Below are 22,369 nucleotides of genomic sequence, written 5' to 3'. Positions count from 1 at the left end.
CACGGCCTTACTACCCGAAGAGAATCGATGGCGCTTGCGCGGATGTCGTCACACCGTGTGTGTGTGTCTTGGACGCTGATCCTCCATTCTTCTCGTCTCTCTCTTCCTCCACGCGTCCACCGGACCGTGTCAAGAGACGGACGGATGGACATACACGCATACACATGCGTACGCATGGCAGTGCAACACGACACAGGCAAAGGCACAGGCGCGGGCGCGGACGCATAGGGTGTGTGTGTGTGCAGCTGTCTATGTCGATGTGCACACACATATATATGTATGCTGATACTGTATACATGGCGGCACGACACAGACGCACAGACACAGACACAGACCGACGCCCTGAAAGAGACACAGGCGGGTGAAGTGCATTGTGATCACACACACGCACACACACACGCACACACGCACACACACACGCACACACGCACACACGCACACACACGCACACACGCACACACACACGCACACACGCACACACGCACACACACGTCTGACCGTGCTCCGCCGACTCTTTCTCCAGTTTTTTTTTTGTTTTCGACACTTGCCGTGGGTTATCATACTTTGCAGCGCACGCCGATGCGTCGACTGCATCGCTTCATCACCGCCTCCCGCTCCTGGCGTGGCCACTGCTCGCTCCGCGGTACCCCCAGGTTTCTCTGTTACTGTCAGGGCGATCCGTCAGAGCGCACGTCGCGCTGCCGTCGTCAGCGCCGCCTTGCTCCTGCGCATGAAGGGCCCTTGAGCAGTGCCATTAGAAGCCGCCCACCACACCGAGAGCGTCGTGGACATAACCTCGCGGAAACACAGGAGAGTCAGGCCGGTTGCGCAGCGACGGTTGACGTGGACGTGACGGTCACATGCAGCTCCTTTACGAGTGAGCTGCAGCGGCTGTTTCCATGGAGCGCTGCGTACTCCCTGTGGCAACAACGACGACGGCAGCGGCGGACATCAGCAACATCCGCCAGGTCAGCTCTGCCGTCGACGGCACCGCAGGGCGAAGACTGGGTGCCGTCAGAGCCCCCCGCCGCTGAAGAGGGGTACGACTGGCGGTGTCTGTTCATTGTGCGCTATGAGCCTCATCCCGCACGGTTATGTGCCACGCCCACCACACAGAAGAGCACTGCCGAACGAGGCTGCGGTGGCTCCACTGCCGCTGCTGCAATCAGCGCAGCAAGGCACAGCTGCAGGGAGAGCCGGCGGCGTTCCCGAGCAAGCCAGCAAAGCCAAGCAGGCATCCGCGAGACTCCGCTGAACACGACGGCGGCGATGGCGACAGAAAGTACATGTGAAAGTCGTGCGGTGCAGCTATGGCGAGAGGTGCTGCTATCGTCCTCATCGCGGCGCGCGGAGGCCTCTTGTCCACTCCACGAGTCGCAGGTGGGCGGCTCATCGCACGCCGCGCTGAGGGGTGCTGCTCACACCACCATGAATGGTCGACAGGGCTTCCACGCGGGTGCGCGGATGCCTGCGGCAGGGATAACGGACAGCCCGACCACACGCCGCGCTGGCGGCGACGTGCGGGGGAAGCGAGCCGCAGTGCCTTCGAACACGCTCTCTGAGGCTCCGTTGCCGCCACTGTTTGCATGGACTACGCCTCCCACGTACGAAATCTACCATCTCTGCGGGGACCTCGATCTCCCGAGGAGCGGCGCAGCTTCGCCTGCCCACGTATACCCGGCGCAAGTGACGCAGGAAGCGTGGACTCCACTCGAGCACCGACGCCGGCGCAGCGACATTGTACGTCGGCTGCGTCGGGTTGGACGCCTGCACGCGATACCGGGTCTTCCACAACTCCCTCCTCTGCTACTGAGCCGTGAGCGTGCAATGCCCTCCGCGGAGGTGCTTGATGGCGCTGCGGGGTGCGCCAAGCGCTCACGTCAGCGCTCACAGCGCTTATCGCAGGCGGGCGCGAACAAGACCGACACGCTGCGGGTGGTGCCAAGAGTAGACAAGACGTACGCCATCGAGGACGACGAGGACATGTCTGTCGCGCAGGAGGACGTGCTGGTCGGCACTGTCTGCTCTCTGCACGACTACTGCCACTACCTCACCGGGATCGGTAACCTCGAAGATGGTGAAGCTGCCGATGATGCGGATGGGGTCGCGCATCTGTCGCCGTCGCACAAGAACCAGCTCACCACAGATTCGCCCGCTTTCGGTGGCCGGAGCGCACACGTGCCCGAGATGGCATCCGACTGTGTCAGCGGCACGGCAGGTGTCTCGCAGTACATCCCTGCCGACGCCGCCGCGGCTGCCTCATCGCCGCCGTCCTTCCCACCGCCGAAGATCAACGCAGCAGCCCCTGCGAACATGTTCCGTTTCGCGCCGCCGCTGTCACGAGGTGCGGAGAAGACAGGCCGAGGGATGTGTTTCACGAACTTATCGAAGCGCTTGCAGGTTCTCGGAGACGACGATGGGGGCAAAGCCGTTTTATCAGAGTTGGATGATCAGCAGCAGGTGCGCGGGAAACATGGCACTGCCACCGCAGGTATCCGTCCGCGCCGGCTCTACGAAGACGTCGGCCACCATCACTGGAGCTGCATCGCATCCGACGCGTTCCTCGAGGAGAAGGTGCGAATCTGTCGTCGCTCCCACGAGCCCAGCAGAACGACCGCCGCCGTTTCCTGTGCGCATCCCCCGGCACCGCCGCAACGCCTACACGTCGCGGCGCCTGTGCCCAGGCGTCAAGAGCGAGCGGCACATAGTGGACGTGAGCGCGCTGCACCGAAAACAGACGCCGGGGTGCTGCCTCTCTCGTCTACGTCGTGTGCCGCCCTTTCCCCGGCGGCGCCCGACGTTCTGGAAGTGGGCTGCTCCGCAGCAGCACTATCTGCGTCGCACAGCGTCGGCGTCTTACTCGCGCACCAACACGAATGGATCTACTTTAGCGTTCTGTTCCACACACACGCGGTGCAGCTGCCGCGTACATCAGCAGCGTCTGCTGCTGCGAGACTCGCTTCCAACCGCAGTCTCGACCTCTCGCATCTCTACTGTTTTCTGGACCCTCCGTGCCGCCTGTACACCGAGGAGCTGGAGGAGTGGGCGCACGCGGCACGAGAGCGGCGGCGCGAGCGGGAGTGGGTGCGCGATGGGCGCCTCATTCGGCATGGTCCGCCGCCGTCGCCTTCCCCTCACGACGCTCCCGCACGGACTCACCCGACTGCTTCACGACTCAGCCGCGGCACAGAAGCCTCTGGTCGTGCGGCACTCGTGGCCAGTGCACCTCTCTCGCCATGCGCGGCGCCGATGGCGAGTCCACATACGTGGCTTGTGTATGTGCACCCCGACGTGTCAGTACAGACATTACCGCGGCTATGGACACGCGCCTTCGGAGAGGACACGTCAAACAGCAGCGGCGGGGCGGGGCAGGAAGCGTGCGAGGGCGGCACGACACGGGTACTGGATGGCCGCCATGAGGTGGATGGGCGTGATGGCCGGGCTGAGCACGAGGGCGTCGTGCCCTCTTCTTTCTATGCGGCCGTGGCGCGAAAACGGCGACGGCAGGCGGCCGAGGTGGAAATGCTGTGCCGCCATCTTCTGTCGACGACGCCACCGCGGCGCAAGGCGTCTTCTGCGCTGCTCGTTCACCCGGCCGAAGTCTCTGTCAGTGCGCGGGCACGCTCTCGCGGCCGTCCAATCGCGGCAGCGTCGACCAAAGCCGGCACAGGAATAGCTTCTTCGACGCCATCAAAGGCGGCCGTGCTGATGTCTGACGCCGCCTCACAGCGATTGCCCACCTCAGCTACGGCATTGCCTCACGAAGAGGATGGACACCGACAGCAGCAGCAGCAAGCGCTGGCGTGCGCGCTGCCGGTATCACCACTGCCACGCGGTACGGCCCTCCTAAAGCGGCGCCACTGGCTGGCCAAGCCGTTTGTGCTGGTAGAGGAACTGAAGTACGGCCGCGTGGTCAAGTACAGCCACGCAGAACTCGCGGCGCCACGCGTGCTGTGACGGCAGCAGCGCCACGCGTGCCATGCCTTGCTCGTCTCGCATTCTTTTCGATGTGCGCGATGAGGGCGTATCACCGCCGTACGTACCCGCCGGCACCCTCCTGCCGCTGATCAAGGCCCGAGCAGACGTCCAAGCGTGGGATCACGACGCGACTGCTGACTGACTGACAGACACAGAGAGAGAGAAGGCGGCTCACAGTCACGCCACCCCATCTGCCATCTCTCCGCCCCCGCTGCACCTCTTGTCGCTCCAGCAGTCCGCCCTGCTTCACTTTTCTGTGTGTATATATGCATATCTATCTACAAGACTTTGCGCTTCCCTAACGAGGGCCGTTGGCCACTGCTGCTCCCGCTGCTATGCAACGACGCTGCAACCCCGACACTCGGACACGCACGCGCGCGAGCTGACATGCGCTGCTTGCGAAGCGGAGAAGGGAAGGTGGGCGGCGACATTGTTCATTGGTGGCGCTGCTGCCACGCCACAAGGTGGCCTTCGTGCCCGCCCGCCCCTCCCCCCTGCATTGACCGCTTACAATCCTTTCTGCGGTGCGAGCTGTGAGCTTCATCTCTTGCCGCTTCCTCTTGGCTTCCGTCGCCGTCGCCAAGGACACTCATGCTGTGCAACACTCGCCGTCGACAGGCATGAGAGCGTGACCGTGACGCTGGAGTTCTTAGCGTGGCGCATGAAGCGCGTCTTTGTGGGCTTTCTCCGACACGTCCTCACCCTCTCCGTCTCCCCTCAGTCAGGAGCCTCGCACCGCATCTCTCCTAGTCTCCCGACATCAACAGACACACATCTGACACACACACACACACACGCACACGCACACGCATCTGACACATCACCATGGCTGGTGGCAAGTCGTCGAAGCGCGTGAAGCTGCGCACAAAGATCGCGCGGAGGCAGCAGACTCAACACGCGACTGACGAACACGCGCCGTCGTCGAGTGGCCTCTCATCCTCTCCGCCGCCGGTCGGCGGCGCGGGCGAGGCGACGGCAGCCCCGCCAACAGAGGTGGATCGTCAAGCGGCGCTGCACATCCGCGACGCCCTGCGGCAGCGCCAGGGTCGCACCGGACGTGCACCAGCTATGAAGGTGAAGGAAGCCAGAGGTGTTCGCGCTACCGCTGCCCCTGTTGGCGCGAAGCGCAAGCACGCAATGAACGCGAAGAAGGACAAGCCTTCATCGCAGCGCACCGCGGCGCTGCGGCGGGCGACGGTGCTGGAGCGGCGCCGACTCACGCTACCGCGGATGTCCGCTGCGGAGACGCGCATGACGGTGGCGCAGGAGGAGCTGCAGCTGTTTGATGCGGTGCAAACAGTGCCGGCGTACGCTGAAGACCCCTTCGCTGCGGTCATGCAGCACCTGTCCGCCACGATGGATGTATTGCAACCACAGACGCCAGATGTCGGCATTGCAGCGCGCGCTGTTGGCGCGAGACGCCGGCACTGAGTGCCGGCGTGTGTAGGCCGACCACCGCCACCGCCATCCTCCTCCTTCTTTTTGCGGCCATTTTGCTGAGCACGAGTGCCACGCACGGCGCTCTCTCTCTCTTTCTTGGACCCCGTAAGTGGTGCCAAGCCGGAGAACGCGCAACTTTGTGTGCCGCGATCGAGGGGTGGGCGTTGGTGGATGTGGCGGGGCGTGAGGAAGGGCTCGCGGCGCGCCCGTGCACACTGTGGCTGGTGCATCGTCTACAGGAAAGCGCCCTGCCGGAGGGTCGTGTGCAGCCGCAGCCGCTGCCGACTAAGACGCTCAGCACGTCCAAGTAAAACTGAACAGATCAGGGGAGAGGGAGACGGGAGGGGTGGGGGTGGGGCGGGATGCTGCCCAGCAGGAGTGGTCGCTCACCCGCGACGCATCCGGCAGTGTAAAGGCGCGCACATCCGTGCATGGTGGGGCTTGCGACGGGGGGTGGTGGAGCTGATGGACCTGCACACGCAACGCCTCGCACACACAGACCTCTTCTTTCCGACATTGCCCATGCCATAACAGTCACCATAAGCCGCCCCCCGTTCTCTTTGTTCGGCGAGTCTTCGTCGTGCCGCTTACGCCGCGAGCGAACGCGCACGCACGCACGTGGCCTTGCCGACGTGGAGATGCTCATCGTGCCTCCGCTTTCGCAGCCTTCGTGCCATTCCTTGTTCTTGTTTGCGTGCTACGACGACGTCGATGCGCAGGCGCAGGCGATTCTCCATGTGCTCCCTTTGCTGTGCAGGACTGTCAAGTGTGCGCGCGCATGCGAACACCACCTGTGCCAGCACCCCCTCTCTCTCGCATAACTTCGGAATCCCTCGACTGCGCGTCGGCTTCGACGTGCTTGTGCGCTCATCCGCGTGCAGCGCACCCGCGCACGCAGCGAAGAGAACCACGCACAGCGCCCTTCCCCCATTCTCCTCCACTTACCTACGCATAGGCAGACGCATACGCAGACCGGCAGCAAGCTGCGAACACGTAGCCGTAGAGAGGAGGCCCAAGGGAAGTGCGAGCACCGTTTACACAACACCGAATATGATTTTAAATGAGCGCTGCACACCTCTTTCCTACTCGCAATACAAGTCTATCCTCCACACCTCCAGCCGCCGCTGCCGCCACCGCCGCTGTCCGACGCACCAAGCCATAGAAACAGTCGTGCGTGCTGTCCGTCGACATCAGCTGTGCTGTATACATACGGTAGTACACATGCATGCGCATCTGTTCTATCCCGTGTACCTGTTGCGCGTCATCGGACTCACCTTAACGTCTTTTCCCTCCATCTCTCCCTCTTCCCACCTTCGTTGCCCATCAGCGGCGGATGCGCACCGGATGCTGCTGATCATCTATTACCTTGCTGTGTGTGTGTGAGTTCGTGAGCGTACGCGCTGACGCCTCTCTTGACCGTGCTCAGGCCTTCTCTGTGCTTCACAGTTGTAAGTTCTCCCCCCCTCCCCTCTCCCTTCTCCATCTTCTGCTATCCTACGCGATCCCATCCACGCAGCGCGGCAAATCCAGCGCGGCAAATCCAGCGCGGCCGTCCTCCTGGCCACCGTTGGTGCTGCCGTAGTTGTCGGGGCTGTTCATATCGCATCTCTACGCCTCTCTCCTCGTTTCTTTAGCCCTCAGCGACTCGGCACATGCTGTCTGTGGCGCCTCCCTCGTCCACCGGGTCACCGATTGCGTCCTCTCAAGCGCCGTCGCCTTCGCGTGACGACGCCGTCGGTGCTCCGCCCGGCGCGGCACCAACGGACTGCCTCTCCTCTCCGCTGACTGCATTTGCTCCTAGGACGGAGCCTGGCTCGGTGCTCCTCGTGCATCCAGGTGCTGTCAGCAGCAGTAGCCTTGCTGGACCCTTCAGGCCCTCGGCGATAGCAGGCGCGATGCGCAGAGTTAGCAGCGCCAGTGATAGTGGTGTTGGAGCCGGTGTTGCGTGCGAGTCGATGACGCTAACGAGTCTCTTGCCTGCGGCACACCCGCAGGCTCGGTGCTCACCGCGTCGCTGGCAAGCTCGCAGTGGATTGCGATCTTCGGCAATGCAAGGCCTGCCCACCCCTGCTCTGTCTTCGAGCGCCGCTGCGGCAGATGCTCCCCCTGCTGTTGCCGCGACCACATCCGGCGCCGTCTCTCTGCAGACTAGAAACGCCGGGCCCAGCAACCAGGCTGCAACGCCGCTTGCCAGCTCCTACAGCAGCCACGACAGTGACGCAGCGTCGCCAAGCGCGTCGCACACAGGTGCGCATCGCACGACGGCCGGGCCAACGCACGCCGAAGGGAGGGATGTGGCTGGAGCGCTCGCTGCGAATCTCGCTCAAGTGGACGTCTCCGTTATGAGCGGCGGCTGTTCTGCACCGATGCGACCTTCCTCGCACACAAGCCCGAGCGCTGCACAAGATGTGCCAGTCTACTTGAGCGCCACCACCTCGGATGCCGCGTGCACTACGCGCTCCTCGACACAGCTGATGTTGGCGGCTGCACCAACGTTGGCAGCGACGGCGAACTCGTCTGCGTCCCCCTACACCTCAACAGTGTGGTGGGCATTCACCACGCCGCCGTTTCGGCACTCGCCGCAGGTGCGCTATACGTGTCACAGCACCGACCCCATCGGAATGGGCACGGGCAGCGGCGGTCGGCTCTCGGCCACCCTACCCGGCTACATCGCAGCGGGCACCGCCGCTGCCAGTGATGCGGCGGAGAGTGTAGAGGCGAGGCCACGCTTGACGGGGACGCTGTCCTCCTCGTCCTCGTTGCCATCTTCTTCCCTGCCCGTGTACTCACCCTCCCGCGCTGGCTCATCGGCAGCGGTGCCGACTGCTGGGCCACCGTCCATGCCCTCTGTGAACAGCGTCGCCGCCGGCGTGGGCAACGCGGGCTCAGGTGTCCTTCTCTTTCCTCTCCAAGCCTCCGTGCCAGCGCTGCGAAGCTCAAATCCAGAAGACGAGGCTGCAGCTGCTGAGCTCGTACGTGGGCAACAGCGGCAGCGGCCGCCGCCGCAGCAGCGCCGGCATCAGGCGAGCATTGGTGTGCCTGTAGATGTTTCAGCAGTGTTGGACAGCCGTGAGGAGACCGGCGGCACTGACGACGACCACCGTCACCGCCAAAGCCGGCCGCGCGGGTCAACAAGCTCGTCCAACTACGCCACCCATGCGCGGCAGCAGGGGCCCTCGCTGCAGCCTCCTGAAAGCAGCGGAACTGCGGACAGCGAGGACAAGGACCAGCCAGCTCGCCAGAACTCGCGACGTGCTCTCGATGACCCCAAAATATTCATGTGCGATACGGAGAGCAACGCACCCGGCACCTTCCTCATGCGCTGCGAGGATGAGGGGAGCTTCGTGCCAGAATCCGTGCGCGTTCGCAGAGATGTGGATCGCACCGCCTATCACGCGAAGGCGCCGGGGGGCAACACGGCCAACCACTCCCTCGTGCCTGGGTTTGCGGGCTTCGACGCCCTCGACGATGCGGTCGCGGCCAGGGCACCCGTGACGGCGGTCAGAGGAGTAACAGTGCAGGACCAAGGCGAGAGTGTGCCTGCGCGGTCCCACTCGTCTTCTCTTCTTACCTTTTCGCAGGAGCTGCAGCGCACTCTACCACCATCCGCGGTCATCACCGCCAGCGACCATTATCGACGTCTCAGGCAGCAGGCCACGGTGCATCTGCCGCCATCACAGGCCTCCGAGGCGGTAGACGTCGAGGGGCCAGACACAGCACAACATCACTGCTCATCACCTGCCGCCCATCGCATGCACTTGCACTTCTCACGTTGCTGCTCAGAGCCGCCCTGCGAGGCAGCCAACTCCACGAGGCTGAGCGCGACGACACCACCGCTGAGGCTGCGTGCTGGCGTCCCGCTCTCCGTGTTACCGCCGCGGAGCTCCTCTGGAGCGACGCAGCCGCCACCGACAACGCCGCCGGCCGGCGAGCATGAACGCGACAGGAGCGTCGAGGAAGAAGTGGAGGATGCGGCCATAGACTCTGCTCACAGCGGAGAGACCGCTCCATTTCTGACGGCCCACTCGTCGTCGTCTTCCGTGACAGATAGCTCATCGCGCTCGCCGGCGACCACCTCGGTGGTGCAGCAAATCCACAGTCACCATACAGCATTCGTGACGGCCGCGTCCTCTTTCAGGACACATCCACCCCCGCCAGCTCCCGTGACAGCGCCTTCCGCAGCGGCGTCAACGACGCCTCTGGAATCTCCAGCGCTTCCGTCGTGGAGTCGAGAGAAAGTGCAGCGACTCGCCACCCCACCGCTGGCGGGCTCAGGTTTGCTTCGGCTGAAGCTTTCGGCCACCGCACCGGCGGCAGCGTCGATGGCGCAGGGCCGCTCTCCCCGCACGCCGGGTAGTCAGCGTGAGTCGCACTTGATGTCGCACGTTCGCGTCGCCCTCATCGACGCGCGGAGCGTGCGTAGTCATCTGGACGAGTTGAGGGCGCTTCTCCCCAAGCATCGCACCGGTGCCGCGGGGGCGACGACGGCGCAGGACATCACGGGCGCCATCGCTGGCCACAGCGAGCCTGCGGGGGCCACCCGCCGCGTCTCCGCCGATACCCAAGATAGACAGCACACAAGCGCAAGCAGCGCAGCAGATGTTAGGGCACGCAGCGATGAGGCGGGTGAGATTGGCGAGATGCTTGGCGGCGAGGATTCCGCTGACATCGTGCACTGCACGACAGCCATGAGCCCGCTGAACTTCTCTCTCCTGCAGAATATGCTGAGGGACAGGAAGGCTGATGGCATCGGTGAGGGCTGCGGCGGTTGCCGAAATTCTCTACGGGCTCGCGCAGGCACTGGGAAGGCTTCTTCACAGCTGCAGAAGTCGCAAGGCTTGCACCGCAACGGCAGCGGCGTTGGCGGTGACGGCAGCAACGACGGCGGCCGATCGCCAGCGACGACGCTCAGCGTTAGAGGCCTCTACACATCGTCGCTTAACGCCTACCGGCATCAGCGGCTAACGCGACTTACCGAACAGCACCTTAAGTCCCTGTGGCTCGGCGTCAGCGCTGTCGCGAAGTCGGTGTGTGGCGTCGCGGTCGAGCAATGTGTGGAGATGGACCTCATACAGGGGCCGGCGCTGATGGACGGGCAGGTGCTGCGTTTCCCGAGCGACACGGCTGCTGCTGCGGCATCGGCGGCGCCGTCGCTGGCGAGCTTATCCTTCGGGGCCTCGCTGCAGCAGCAACTTCAATGTGCAAGGCCGCCATCGCCGTCTTCTACCGCCTCGACTGCCTCGCCAAACTCACAGGGCCCACTGCAGCCGAGCGGCGCCACTGTCTCTGCGCAAGATGGGGAGGCCACGGCGACTAAGAAGGCGTCTCGCGGTGCCTCGAAGCCGCCACCGCCAGCAGATCTGCCCGACCCTATGCCGTCTTTCCACTTCTCAGAGGCCCCACTGACAGCAGCACCAGCAGAGAGAGAGGCTGTCGCCGGTGGCGTGCAGGCGTCGGCGACAGCTGCTACGGCCGAGGCCACAGTGCAGCGACTGGCTAGCACCAAGAGGGACAACTCGCCTTTGGGTTGCCACCGCGACTCCCAGCGCCGATGTCTCGACGAGTCGGCGCCACTGGACAGCGCCATGGCGGGCTGCAACGGGTGTGCCCCCTGGCCTTTGCTTGCACGCACCGCCGTGTCGGCCACTGCCGCCAGTGACTCGACCATCACATGCACGCACGGCGAGGGGGATGCGAGAATCAACTCCCGCTCTTCCGCCGTGGCCCCCACCTCGCTGACGACGCGCGCAAATGCGTCCACGAACACGAACGTGAGCACCGTCGTGGAACACCCCTACGCCCACTCGGACTGCTACCGCAGCGGCGACCGCAGCCGTAGCTGCCGCCACCACAGCACCACATCGTCGACGTTGTTGTCGAAGTGGTCGAACGCGCCCACGTCGGGGATCATATACATACACAACACACCGGCAAACCTCAGCAGCACCACGACTTTGCCCAGTGCACTGAGCAACAACGGCAGCAGCAGTGGGAGCCGCATGTCCAACACCCCCAGCACTAGCTTTAGTGCTCGCGGAGGCAGCGGCGGCTACGTGGTCGGTACCGCGGCAAGTTCGCTTTCCGGCTTGCCGAGGCCAACAGCATCGACGACGGCGACCACGGCTGGCGGAGGACAGACTCTGTACACGTTGCCCTCCACCCTCCTCCAGCTACAGCAACAGCTGCCGCAGCACGGCTCCTCGTCGCAGTCGGCCCCGTCCGCGTCCGTAGACGGCGCTGCCCCTCCTAGCTCGTCCGCGTCGCCGCCAGTAGCAACGGTTACCCACCTTTTTCCCTCGCAGCACCAGCCACTTGCTCGGGGCTGCACCGCTTCCGCTTCCGCCTCCGCCCCGCCCACCGCGCTGCCTCAGCACAGCTCTTCCAGCTTGTGGCACTCGGAGGCTGGCGGCAGTAGTTGCCCCCTTGCGGGTTCGGCGCCGGGGCCCATGTGGATGCTGCCGCCGCCGTCACCCGCATCGCCTCCTCCACCCGCGGCGGTTCACAGAGGTGCCGCCGCCGCAGCGAGCGGTGCCTCCGGGGCGTTGGTTGTGGCACCGACGGTGCCGAGTGCGTTGCCCAGCCCCTACGGGGCAACGAGTAGCGGGGTCGATGCTGGCGCGTCTGCTTTACAGGGGCTGTGCACGCGTTCTTCAGGGCTGGCGCCGGCAACGCCCTTCACGTCTCCGTCCGGCTCGACGTTGATCTCCTCACTGCTGGTCGCCATGCCGAACCCTCCTCCCCTCAAGGCACCGTTCATCAAGGTACAGCGAGAGGAGGTGGCTGCCGACACGGCGCCCGATTCGCACTCCAACGCTCGCGTCAGCGGCGCACAGCGCGCCGTTGCTGCTTTCTCGGTGAGTACCAGCGGTACCGCGGCCCATGCGCGAGGCGAGTTTCGTGGACAGTCACCGGTCTCCTCCGCTCTGCTACTTACAAGCCACGAGAGACCTGACGGAGGTGGCGCAGAGGCGCGCACGGGAACCGCAGCCCAGCTCGGTTCCACCGCGGCTGTTGCTAGGGAAGGGATGGCTCGAGGAGGGACGAACGGCGTGTCGAACAGCGTTGGCGCCGCACCGGCACTGCCTCCGGCCATCGTCTCCCCGTACGGCATGCTAGCCGAGGGAGAGCTGTGTGTTGTGGCCCCCATTCATGATTCGACGGAGTTGCTTGCACACGAGATACACGGCAGCGGCGACACACCCACCTCGTCCGGAGCCAAGCCGGTGATGATGCCGGGCTCACCCCTGGCTTGGCGAGGCAGACTCGAGGCTCGCAGCAGCAGTTCTGTGCGCCGAAGTGCTGCCACAGAGGCGTCAGTGACGACCGCGGGGCTAGTGCCACTCACCACGAACGATAGCAGTGAGGGTGTCGAAGAGTTGTCTGAGCCGTTCTCACTGATGCGCGCGGCAGCGACGCCGTCGACGCGAGGGCGAATGGGCGTGTTGGGCACCACCACCTCCACCGCCGCCGCCAGGGCCATCACCTCCAAGACTACGGCTACGACCACGACCACCACGAACACAGCATTGCCCACCCCAGGCAATCATCCGTCGCTCGGCGGTAGCATGGGCGGCGTTGCGATGCACTTCAGCCTTCCATCGACGAGCACCCCTCGACGGCAGCCGCAGCTGCAGCACGCGTTGCCTTTCTCTTCACATGCCGGCAGCCACCAGCAGGACGTGTGTCTTCATGATATTCGATCGCACGCCACTACTGCTACTGAAGCGCAAGGGGGCGAGGCGGCAAGCACGGCGCTGCCCTCGGCCACAGAACAGCCGCTGGCGCCGTCACAGCAGCACCGCACGAGAAGCAGAGACGAGTCAGTGGGGCGCCGTGACGTGCAAGCGCTGCCGCTCCTGCGGTCCTCGCTGCCGTTGGATGGAACAACACCGGCGTCCGCCGTCTCTGCGAACGGTGACCAGCAACAAGCGGATAATGGCGAGAGTGACGGCACTGACGCGGCAGTAAAGGCGTCTCACCGGCTCGCCGCGCATGCGGCGGCAGAGGGGCCGAGGGCGGGCAAGGCGTGGAATAACGATTTTTCTACGGGTGCCGGCTCGGCGAAGCTGAGAGACGAGACGGGTACCTCTTCGGGGTTCGCCGCGGGTCACGACTCGACCGCCTCGCCGCCGTCGCCGCGGCAGCGACAGGATGAACAGGATGCGGGCTCCGTAGCTGCGCATCCGCGCGCGGCGTCTGCAGCAAGCTCGTCGCTGTCGTACACAACTATCTCTGCTTCCACAGCGGATGCCACGCCGGCTGCCGTGACGGCGATATCCGTCTCAGGGACGCGCGTGCCGTCCTCCGCTCCCTCAGCAACACTGCCGGCGCCCCTGCGAGCCGAACTGCAGCCGGGGTACGGAGGCGATGGTGCATCCCTCACACGCCCCATGAACACCGCCGGCTCTGCCCTTAACGACCTTGGCGACGACGAGGACACGAATACGGTCGTTAAACGCAGCGGCAGCAGTGAGAGCAGCAGCAGCGCCTCGCATACACCGTCACGGGAGGCACTGCTGATGGACGGAACGCGGCATCGGCAGCTGCATGCGGTGCTTCCATGGGCGCAGTTGCGCCCTCCACCCACACCGACGTTGAATACCGCGTCGTTGACGATGTACTCGGCCAACCGCGCTGACGCGCTGCTGGTGCGTGCGAAAGACATGGAAAGGGAGGTCGACGTAATCAGCGCCCTGATGTGCGCCACATCGCTGCCGGCTCGTCCCGGCGGCCTCGCGACAGGCACGGACGGATCACTCCGGCCTTCCTCTCCAACGTCGACCCTGCCGGCGCGGGCGGAAGTGGTTCATAATATTCCGGCGACTGAAGCGGAGGTGCGCAAGACAGACGCTCTGGTGATGCAATCCAAGGGGGAGGACGGTACAACCGACACCCCTGGCCCCCTGGCCCCCTCCCTGGCGCTGCGGCCGTGGGCGACGCGAGGTGGCAGGCATGTCGGCGTGTGCACTGACTCGACGGCAGTCGCACTCGACACGGAGCACAGCAGAGACTTGACAGCAACGGCGCAGTCGTCTGATAAGTCGCCCATGGCTGCATACGCGGGAACGTGCAGTGGCGACGATCGTGGTGAGGCAGGCGAGGCGAAGAGGATAAGGGGGGCCGTTTCCGCGGACGAGCTGGCTGCCAGCGACAGCGAGGATGGCCGTGATCTGCTCTCCCTCTACGTGAACAGCGACGCACATGACTTGCCGAGCTCACCTCGGCGTGCAGCTGCGTATCAGCAAGCGCTGCAGCAACAACAGTACCACCAGCGCCATCTGATGCAGACGTGGTCTAGCATCTTTACTATTAGTTCCTCAGGGCATTCCGCGGCGACGACGAGCTCACTGCGAACGGCCATCACAGGGGTGGCGCTGAGCGCCAGCGTGGCGGCTCTTGGGTCACGGCTGAATACGTCCTCGACGATGTCGTCTGGCACCCCGACAGCGCTGGCGTCAGTCGCGGAGGTCATTCTGGGGATCGGCGCTGCAGGCAGTGTTGTGGGCGGAGGCAGCGCCGGTGGCGTGCCCAGCGGCCACGCCGGAGCGATTCCATCCATAGGCACTGCGGCGACCGCCACAGCAGCTGCTGGCTCTGCGGCTGCTTCTTCGTTTACGGTGACAATGATCGCGCCCACCACCGCAGCCGCCGCCAACTCGACCTGGACGCCGAACAGCACCGTCACTCTCAGTAGCGACTCGGCGTCTGCGGCGGGATTCACATCGCCATCGACGCTCTTTGGCACCACCGTGTCCAGCTCTGCGTCCTACTCGCTGAGCCCTGAGCGATGCGGCATCATAGTGAGCGGTGGCGCTGGCGGAGGGGTGACGGCGGAGGTGCACTCCGTGTCGCCAACAGGTGGGGGAGAGGGCGCGGTGTTCTTGCCGTGGTGCAGTGCAAGCGCGCCGGCACAAACAGACTGCGTCTTCCCAGTAGCCGTGAGAGCCACTGGTGCTGATGCTGCTGCTGCCGGTGGTGGCGGTGGCGGTGGCGCTGCATGCGACGCAGATTTCGATGCGCTTCGCTTGGATGCAGCGTTCAACTCGGCGTCGGCCTCTGCGGAGAGCACGCAGTACGTGCTGAGTCGACTGAAGCCGTTGCCGCATCTCCCGCCGCCGCACAACTACCCCTTCCTGCTACCGGAGGTGACCTCGCCGTGCCTGCGCGATGACGATGGCTTCGGGGAAGACGACGACGACGCCGACGCGTGCGACTACACGCAAGACGTAGATGTCGCTGTCCTGCTGGGTGCAGACTCGGACTTTGAGCCTGAGGAGCGCCACCGCGCCACTGCGCCTGTCCGTGGAGGAAGCGACCACTCTTCGCGCGTCGAAACGCCTTGCTGTGATGGGGCCGGCGGCGCCGGCCCTGCATATGACGACAGCAACGCAGAGGATCATGGTGCGGTCGTCAAGTGGGCAGCCTCGTCTTCACAGCATCACGGCAACGGCAAGGTTGACGTGGGGGCGTTGCCGACCCAACCGCCTCCGGATAGTTGCTCGAACGAGGGGCCGACGCTGACCACCGTTGCCGCCTCCATGCGCACGGCCACCACTGATGATGGCGGCGCAGGCGGCGCAAGCCTCTACGCCGCTGTGGTGTCGAGGACAGTGGTGGCGCACGCATCGAGGATGGGCGAAGTCGGCCGTGCGGAGGACGACAGCACTACCGAAGGCCGCACTTCCTCAGTCCACCTCTCGGCGCGCTCTCTCGGCATTTCGACTGCTCGCCTTTCAGCCCCTGCCGGCGCGGGCCCAGCAACAACAGCCGCCGCCGGGACATCAAGTGCGGCGGCCTCCATCATCGAGGGCAACGAGGACATGCGCGTCGTCAGTCTCCCTCGCAGTGGTGAAGATGTGCCGATCGCGCCGTCATGGCCGCTTCTGTGCACCAACACCGCTTCTGCTGCTCCGCGCTCTCCGCGCATAGTGAGCAACTCCCCGCTTCGGCTGCGCAGCGCCGTTACCATCACCGCTGGCGGTGATGCACTCGTGGTCTCGACGGCGACAACGGCGATGGCGGCAGCAGAGAGGGAGCGTGCGGGCGCGCAGACCAACCGCAGTGCGAGCAGGCCACACCATCTCTCTGGGGGCGGCAGTGCTCTCATTCAAGACGGCATGCCTGCAAGCAACAGCAACAGCGGCAACTACGGCGGTGTGTGTGGTCGCCTCTTTTCGCAAAAGCCCAACCCGCCGGAGGCGGCGCTCGAGGAGGGGGGCAGTTGGGCAGAGGTGGCGGCGACAACCGTCTCTGAGGACACCGCGAATGCGCTCGTGACTCCAGGCCTGCCGGCGATGCAGCACTCTTCGCAGCGGCAGACCTCCTCGTGTGCTCCGATGGTGAGCTCGGTGACGTCCATGGCAGTAGGAGATAGCGAAGGATTCGCGACGCTACGAGACGGCGGCGACCTAGATGCCGGCCCCGCAGTTACCAAAGCAGTGCGAGCCGAACCGACGGCATTCCTCTTCGACGACGGTGGCATCGAACAACCCAACCGCAAGTACGTCGGCCACAGAGAAAACATGTTGGTAGGCGAGGGTGGAGCAAGTACCGCTGTGGAAGGCCGCAGTGACCGCCCGGGAGCGGATAGGAGTATCAGCATCGAGGGCGACGCCGCTGCCTTGTCGCATTCAGCGGAGACAGCAGAACCGAAGAGGAGGCACGACGACAGACGTGCAGTCGATACGAACGCCGTGCTCAGTGGCGCTGCACCCGACGCTGGCCATGCGTCTCGGATCACATCTACACCGCTTGCGATGACGCCGGCGCTTCGGGCGGCAGGCATTTTGGGCAGCGACGGTGCTGTCCTTCGCCTTCTGCGGGATGCGGCGCGCAGCACAGTGCGGGAGCGGACGCCTTCCGAAACACAATCAGAGTCGCGTGGGCCGCCACCACCACCACCGCCGCCGCTGCCGCCAACGCAGTTCTCTATCCCGTCCTACTACCTCGCCCAGTGCGAAGACGGCCTTGCGGACGTGGCCGGCAGTCTCCACGGCTGGCATGCAACGACGTCGGCTTTCTTTTCAGGTGCAGACACCGCCGCCGCGCCCGGCCAGACGCGCGGCAGGTCGAGCAGCCCTTCGAGTCGGTCCTCCGATCTGTACATCTCCGTGTCCGCGCTCGCGCGTCGCCGCGCACAACAGCGCGCATTCTACAACGACGCAGGGCTGAGTGACACCGCCGCACCGTCGCACACGATGGCCACGACTGCGGACACGCCATTGCCAGCGTCAGCGATGCCGGGGCTGTCGCCACGCCTTGGCGCGACCGCTGATCATTCCGAGAACGCAGCGACGCCTCCGACTTCGCCCAGCGCGGCGGCCGGCGCCACGCACAACGACCGCCTCGTGGCATTGATGAGGGCTGCTTTGCGGCTCACCGACGGCGAAAGCGGCGCTTGCTGAGGGGAAGGGCGGGCGGGGCAGAGAGGGGGGGCAGTGACATTTTCGCCCCCCCCCCCCCCTTCTCTCCCGCTGCTTCCACTGGCCGTGCCTCCAGAGTAAGCGCCCCGCCCACCCTTCCTCTTTTTTATGGTTCCACATGATGAGATGGGCGGTTGGGGGGACGAAGTGGCACACACACACACACACACACACACATACACTCACTCGTCCGTGCACCCAAGCACAGGCGCATGCGCGTGCCGATGCTCTTGGACACACCGAAGAAGACCCGCTCTACTCTTGCCGGCGTGGCCCTCGGTGTGCGAGCGGCCCGGTCTCGCACCCTCCCTCCACCCTCCAGAGGTGGTGTCGGGCGGAGATGCATGCACCGACGCTCTTGATGGCCTCGGCGTAATTCCTGCTCCTTCCCTGAAGCTGGCGAAGGAACAGGAGTGCTGACATACATCAAGACGTACACATATGTATATGCGTGTATCCATGTATGTGCTCTTATACTTCTGTGGAGCACGCGATCTTTCCAGTGCCCTCTACGGGCTCGTCTTCCATTCTAAGTGTTCGAGGGAGAGAGCGTGGCGCATGCACGCCTTGCTGGCGAGAAACCCCTTTCCTCTTTTTGTCCCCCTCTTCACATGCGTATGCACACTCACAGGCACACCCTCATGTGAAGCGCACGATGGAGAACCCCGCACTACGGGCGCGTGCGTCGCCGACGCGCACGGCCGTCTCTCTTGTCCCCTCTCCCATCACAGGGAACCTGTGCGATGCGCCACCCCTCCCCTATTTCTGCACTCTTTCGAAACATAAACGTGAATGGTTGCGTGGCCTGCCGTTCTGATGCGCGAGTGCGAGCGTCTCTGTGCTGCGTACGCATGTGTGAAATGCCCTCCACACACAGCGGTTCTTATGGCTCGTCGTCTCCACTGCTCGTGCGCCCCCGCCCCTCTTCTTTCTTCTGTGCGCTGGATGACTGATCCGCCACTCTCCCTCACGCACACACACACACACACACACACACACGTGTGTGCTATACACATATATACATATATATTCATGCATGTGATGGCGGCCGGCGACAGAATCATTTGCTGTCGCTGTTCCACGTGCTTCATCAAACCTCCCACGCCCACGCCCTTCTTTCGCTCCACTTGCTTTCTGATCGATTTCGACCTCGGTTGTTTTTTCTTGCTTGCCCCCCACCTCCTCCACCCTTTTCAGCGCATCTCATGCCGCATTTGCAATCCGCCAAGGGGTCGGCCGCGAAGGTCTACTCCACCCCTTCCCTCTTCAAGGACTACAACAAGCTCACGAAGGACTTGCTCGCGAAGGACTTCCCCACTGCGAATAAGTGGGTCCTGGAGTGCAAGTACAAGGGCCCCAAGGACACCTTCTTCATCAACCCCAAGGCTAGCTCCGATGGCAAAATTTCGGCTGAAATCGAGTACGTCGCGGCGTGTAACGGCGGCCTTAAGGTCACCGTGACCCCTGAAATCATGCGTGAGATCAAGGCCACGGCCCACTACACGATCCAGGGTCACAAGATGGAGGTGGCTCTTCAGCGCCTCCAGGACAAGTACCACTACGAGATCAGTCACGAGACGTGCGTGGCTCTCTCGAAGCGCGCGAGCATCAACGAGAAGCTTACGCCGACTCACGTGGAGCTGGGTATGGGCATCGACGTGGCACCAAACTGCCAGGTCGGCTGCGGCGCCACATACGACATTGGTGCCAACGACTGCAACTGGAACATCGGCTGCCGTTATGCGGGGAGGGGCTGCGAGATGGCGATTCGCACGAACCGCCTGCAAACTTACCATACAAGCGCCAGCGCTCCGTGCTCCTTCATGTTTAACGGCAACAGGTGCACGGTGCGCGCCGCCGTCGAGGTGGTGTGCGGGCGCGGTCGTGGCGACAAGGGTGTCGCGGTCACCGCGGGGATGGAGGCCACATGTCCGGTGCACCCGGCCAACACAATAAAAGCTCGCGTGGACCGGGACATGAAGTGGGTGGTCGCCTACATCGCGAAGATGGCGGACAACTGGACTGCATGCCTGTCGTTGGACGAGAATATGAGGGTTGGCGTGCAGATGACGCACTCTTAGGCGCTAAAGGGCATGCACGCATGGCATTAAAGAAAGTGGGCAATATCTACGCACAAGGAAGGGAGGGGAAGAGACAGGATGATGAGTGGCACAAGGAGATGGAAAGATGGAGGTGGACGGTCCGAGAAGACTCGAATGGTGAATGGCGGTGATGCGGTTGTGGGCGACAAGGAGAACTGGGCTGAGCGAGAGACGCAGTACCGGGAGTCGAGGAGGAATAAAGAAAAAAATCGACAAGCAAAGCAGAGTGGCCGAGCAACGGGGCGGCATGTGAAGGTGCTCGCCGTGACTCTGGCGCCCTCTGTCTCCGCCTCGCGCGCGCACGCTGCCGGTCGGCTTTTTCCTTTGCCTCTACCGTTTCTGGAGGATGTCGGCAGTGGCGCAGCTGTGCTGGGGCCCTGTGTGGCTCTCCTTCCCCCGTGTGATGCGCACGTTGTGCTTGGTAGGCCGTGCGCGTACACGTGGCTTGTACACATCTCGCGCCCTCTCGCCGTCTGCGCGCATCGCCACAGAACGCCGAAAACAGTCCGGCCGTAGGGCCGCATGCCGTAAAAGGTAAGCGATGAAGAGAGCCCGAATCTTTCACCGCGCACTCTCACTTCATCGCGCGACTTTTTGCCGCCACAGCTTCAGGTTTTTGTGCGCGTGTGTTGCTAGCCCACACCACAGGCGTATCCACGCAGTGGCTGACGCGCAGGCGCGGGGGTGACGGATCGTGGACCGGGTCCGGCGAGAGCGCGCGGTAGGGGGCGAAGATTTTACGCAGGAAGGTCGCGGGGGCGATCATGGCGCGCGCACACACGTGCAGCAGCGCGGTGTGACTGTGAAGGTCCGAAGGCACGGCAGCGGAGGAGGAGGCAACACACAAGCGCCTTGCCTTCGTTACTTTATCCCCTCAGTGTGCGTCCCGGTGCTTCAGCTCTCCCCTCATATACCCCACCCGCCAAGTTGTCCTTGCCACGCCCACGGCGAGGCAGAGACCGACCGACCGGTGGGACAGACGGACCCTTATCTCTCATCCTTCATCCCAACACCCCCTGCTGTAAGACCACCGCCATCACCACCTCCTCTTCTGCCCCCCCCTCCCCACTTCCATCCGGTGGGGTCGGAGAGAAAACGTCCTGAAGTGGCGCGAAGCGAAGAGTTAGAACGGAACTGAAAACAGAACCCCATCCCACCCCTCTCCCCTCTCCCACCCTCCCATCAGTGTCCTTGCGCAGCTGTGTTCCTTGTTTCCTCTTGTTTTTCTTTGCTTTCTGTTTGGACTTACACCCTTATAGCGTACGTGTGCTCGCGCCCACTTCTTTCATCATCATCGGCCTCCTCCCTCCCTCCCTCCCTCCCTCCCTCCTTCGGCCTCTTCGTTTTCCGTTGACTCGCTTCTCTTTTTTTTTTTTGGATGTATGGCGTGCCACCGCCCTCGTTCGCACACGAAGACGCGATGCTGGTCGACTCAGCTGCACCCCGTACAACAAACACCCATGACACACCTGCACACGAGTCCGCATATCGGTCTGCGTGGGTGTCGGCGTGCCGGTATGTACGTGTCCGCGCAAGTAAACGCATCCCCTCCTCTCTCTGTGTCTGTGCGTGCGTGCGTGTGTGCTCACCTCACCATCTTTCCCATGCGCGTTTCGCTCCTCTTTTTTTCCTTTCATGAATCCTCTGACGTGCGTGCGTGCGCGCTCGCTCGGTCAGGTATTACGAACATTAGTGGACTTCGCTTCTTTTCTAGTCTCGCTATGGCTGCTGAGGGAGGGGTGGCATGCACACGCTAGCGAGCTCTTTCCCACCCTTTCGTAGTCTCTCTTCTCTGGCGTCCCCGTCTGTTTCTGTTATGTGTGTGTGTGTGCCGACTTGCTACTCTCTCTCTCTCCACCCCAAACAGCTACATGCACCTCTTCCTCTTCTCGTTGTTGTTGTTGCACGTCTCCTTCCTCTACCTGTGTCGTCTGTCGAAGCCTCTGTCTCTCACCCTGCCCGCCTTGCTCACGCAGACAGACTCACGCCGAGGCAAGTCGTGAGCCGGTGTATGAAGAGCAGCAGCAGCAGCATCGGGGGCAGGGAGTGTATATATATATATGTGCGTGTGTGGAGACGGACCATGAGAGTGGCCACGCGCGCAACAGCGACGCGACGGGAACGGTCAGCATCACCGCGTGTACAACAAGAGCCACTCCCACACACACACACGTATATATATATATATATAAAGGAAGCATGCGGAGACCGCAACAACGAGCATTCGAAAAGGAGAAGAGAGCAGGTGGTGGTGGTGGTGGTGGTGTGTGTGTGTGGGGTGGAGTGGGTGCAACTGCGGCTGTCCTTCCACCGCACCGCAACCGCCTCTTCCCTGTCGGGGACAATGAGCGAGCGAACAGGCGGGGCAGCACGAGACAGGCAGTCAGAGAGGGGCGGGGGCGGTACAAAAAATAAATAAGAAACGAG

At 63.6% G+C, this 22,369-nt stretch overlaps 4 protein-coding genes across 4 annotated transcripts; all 4 read left to right on the top strand.

Moving 5' to 3' along the window:
• Positions 1-1,827: 1,827 nt before the first annotated feature.
• LINJ_02_0460 (conserved hypothetical protein) lies at positions 1,828-3,957 on the top strand (the record flags this gene model as incomplete). The annotated part of the gene is made up of 1 exon (XM_001462699.1): positions 1,828-3,957. The coding sequence occupies one exon, from the start codon at positions 1,828-1,830 to the stop codon at positions 3,955-3,957; it is 2,130 nt and encodes a 709-aa protein (XP_001462736.1).
• An 846-nt stretch (positions 3,958-4,803) lies between these two features.
• Positions 4,804-5,409, top strand: LINJ_02_0450 (conserved hypothetical protein; the record flags this gene model as incomplete). Its single annotated transcript, XM_001462698.1, has 1 exon — positions 4,804-5,409. One exon carries the CDS (start codon positions 4,804-4,806, stop codon positions 5,407-5,409), a length of 606 nt encoding a protein of 201 aa, XP_001462735.1.
• Positions 5,410-7,070: 1,661 nt separating this feature from the next.
• Positions 7,071-17,822, top strand: LINJ_02_0440 (hypothetical protein, unknown function; the record flags this gene model as incomplete). Its single annotated transcript, XM_003392122.1, has 1 exon — positions 7,071-17,822. One exon carries the CDS (start codon positions 7,071-7,073, stop codon positions 17,820-17,822), a length of 10,752 nt encoding a protein of 3,583 aa, XP_003392170.1.
• Positions 17,823-19,045: 1,223 nt separating this feature from the next.
• On the top strand, positions 19,046-19,921 carry LINJ_02_0430 (conserved hypothetical protein; the record flags this gene model as incomplete). The annotated part of the gene is made up of 1 exon (XM_001462697.1): positions 19,046-19,921. One exon carries the CDS (start codon positions 19,046-19,048, stop codon positions 19,919-19,921), a length of 876 nt encoding a protein of 291 aa, XP_001462734.1.
• Positions 19,922-22,369: the final 2,448 nt, after the last annotated feature.

This window comes from Leishmania infantum, chromosome 2 (genome assembly GCF_000002875.2).
Source record: "Leishmania infantum JPCM5 genome chromosome 2".
Taxonomy (NCBI): domain Eukaryota; phylum Euglenozoa; class Kinetoplastea; order Trypanosomatida; family Trypanosomatidae; genus Leishmania; species Leishmania infantum.
The sequence above is the reverse complement of the archived record's forward strand: the minus strand, read 5'-3'. Positions and strand labels throughout refer to the sequence as shown.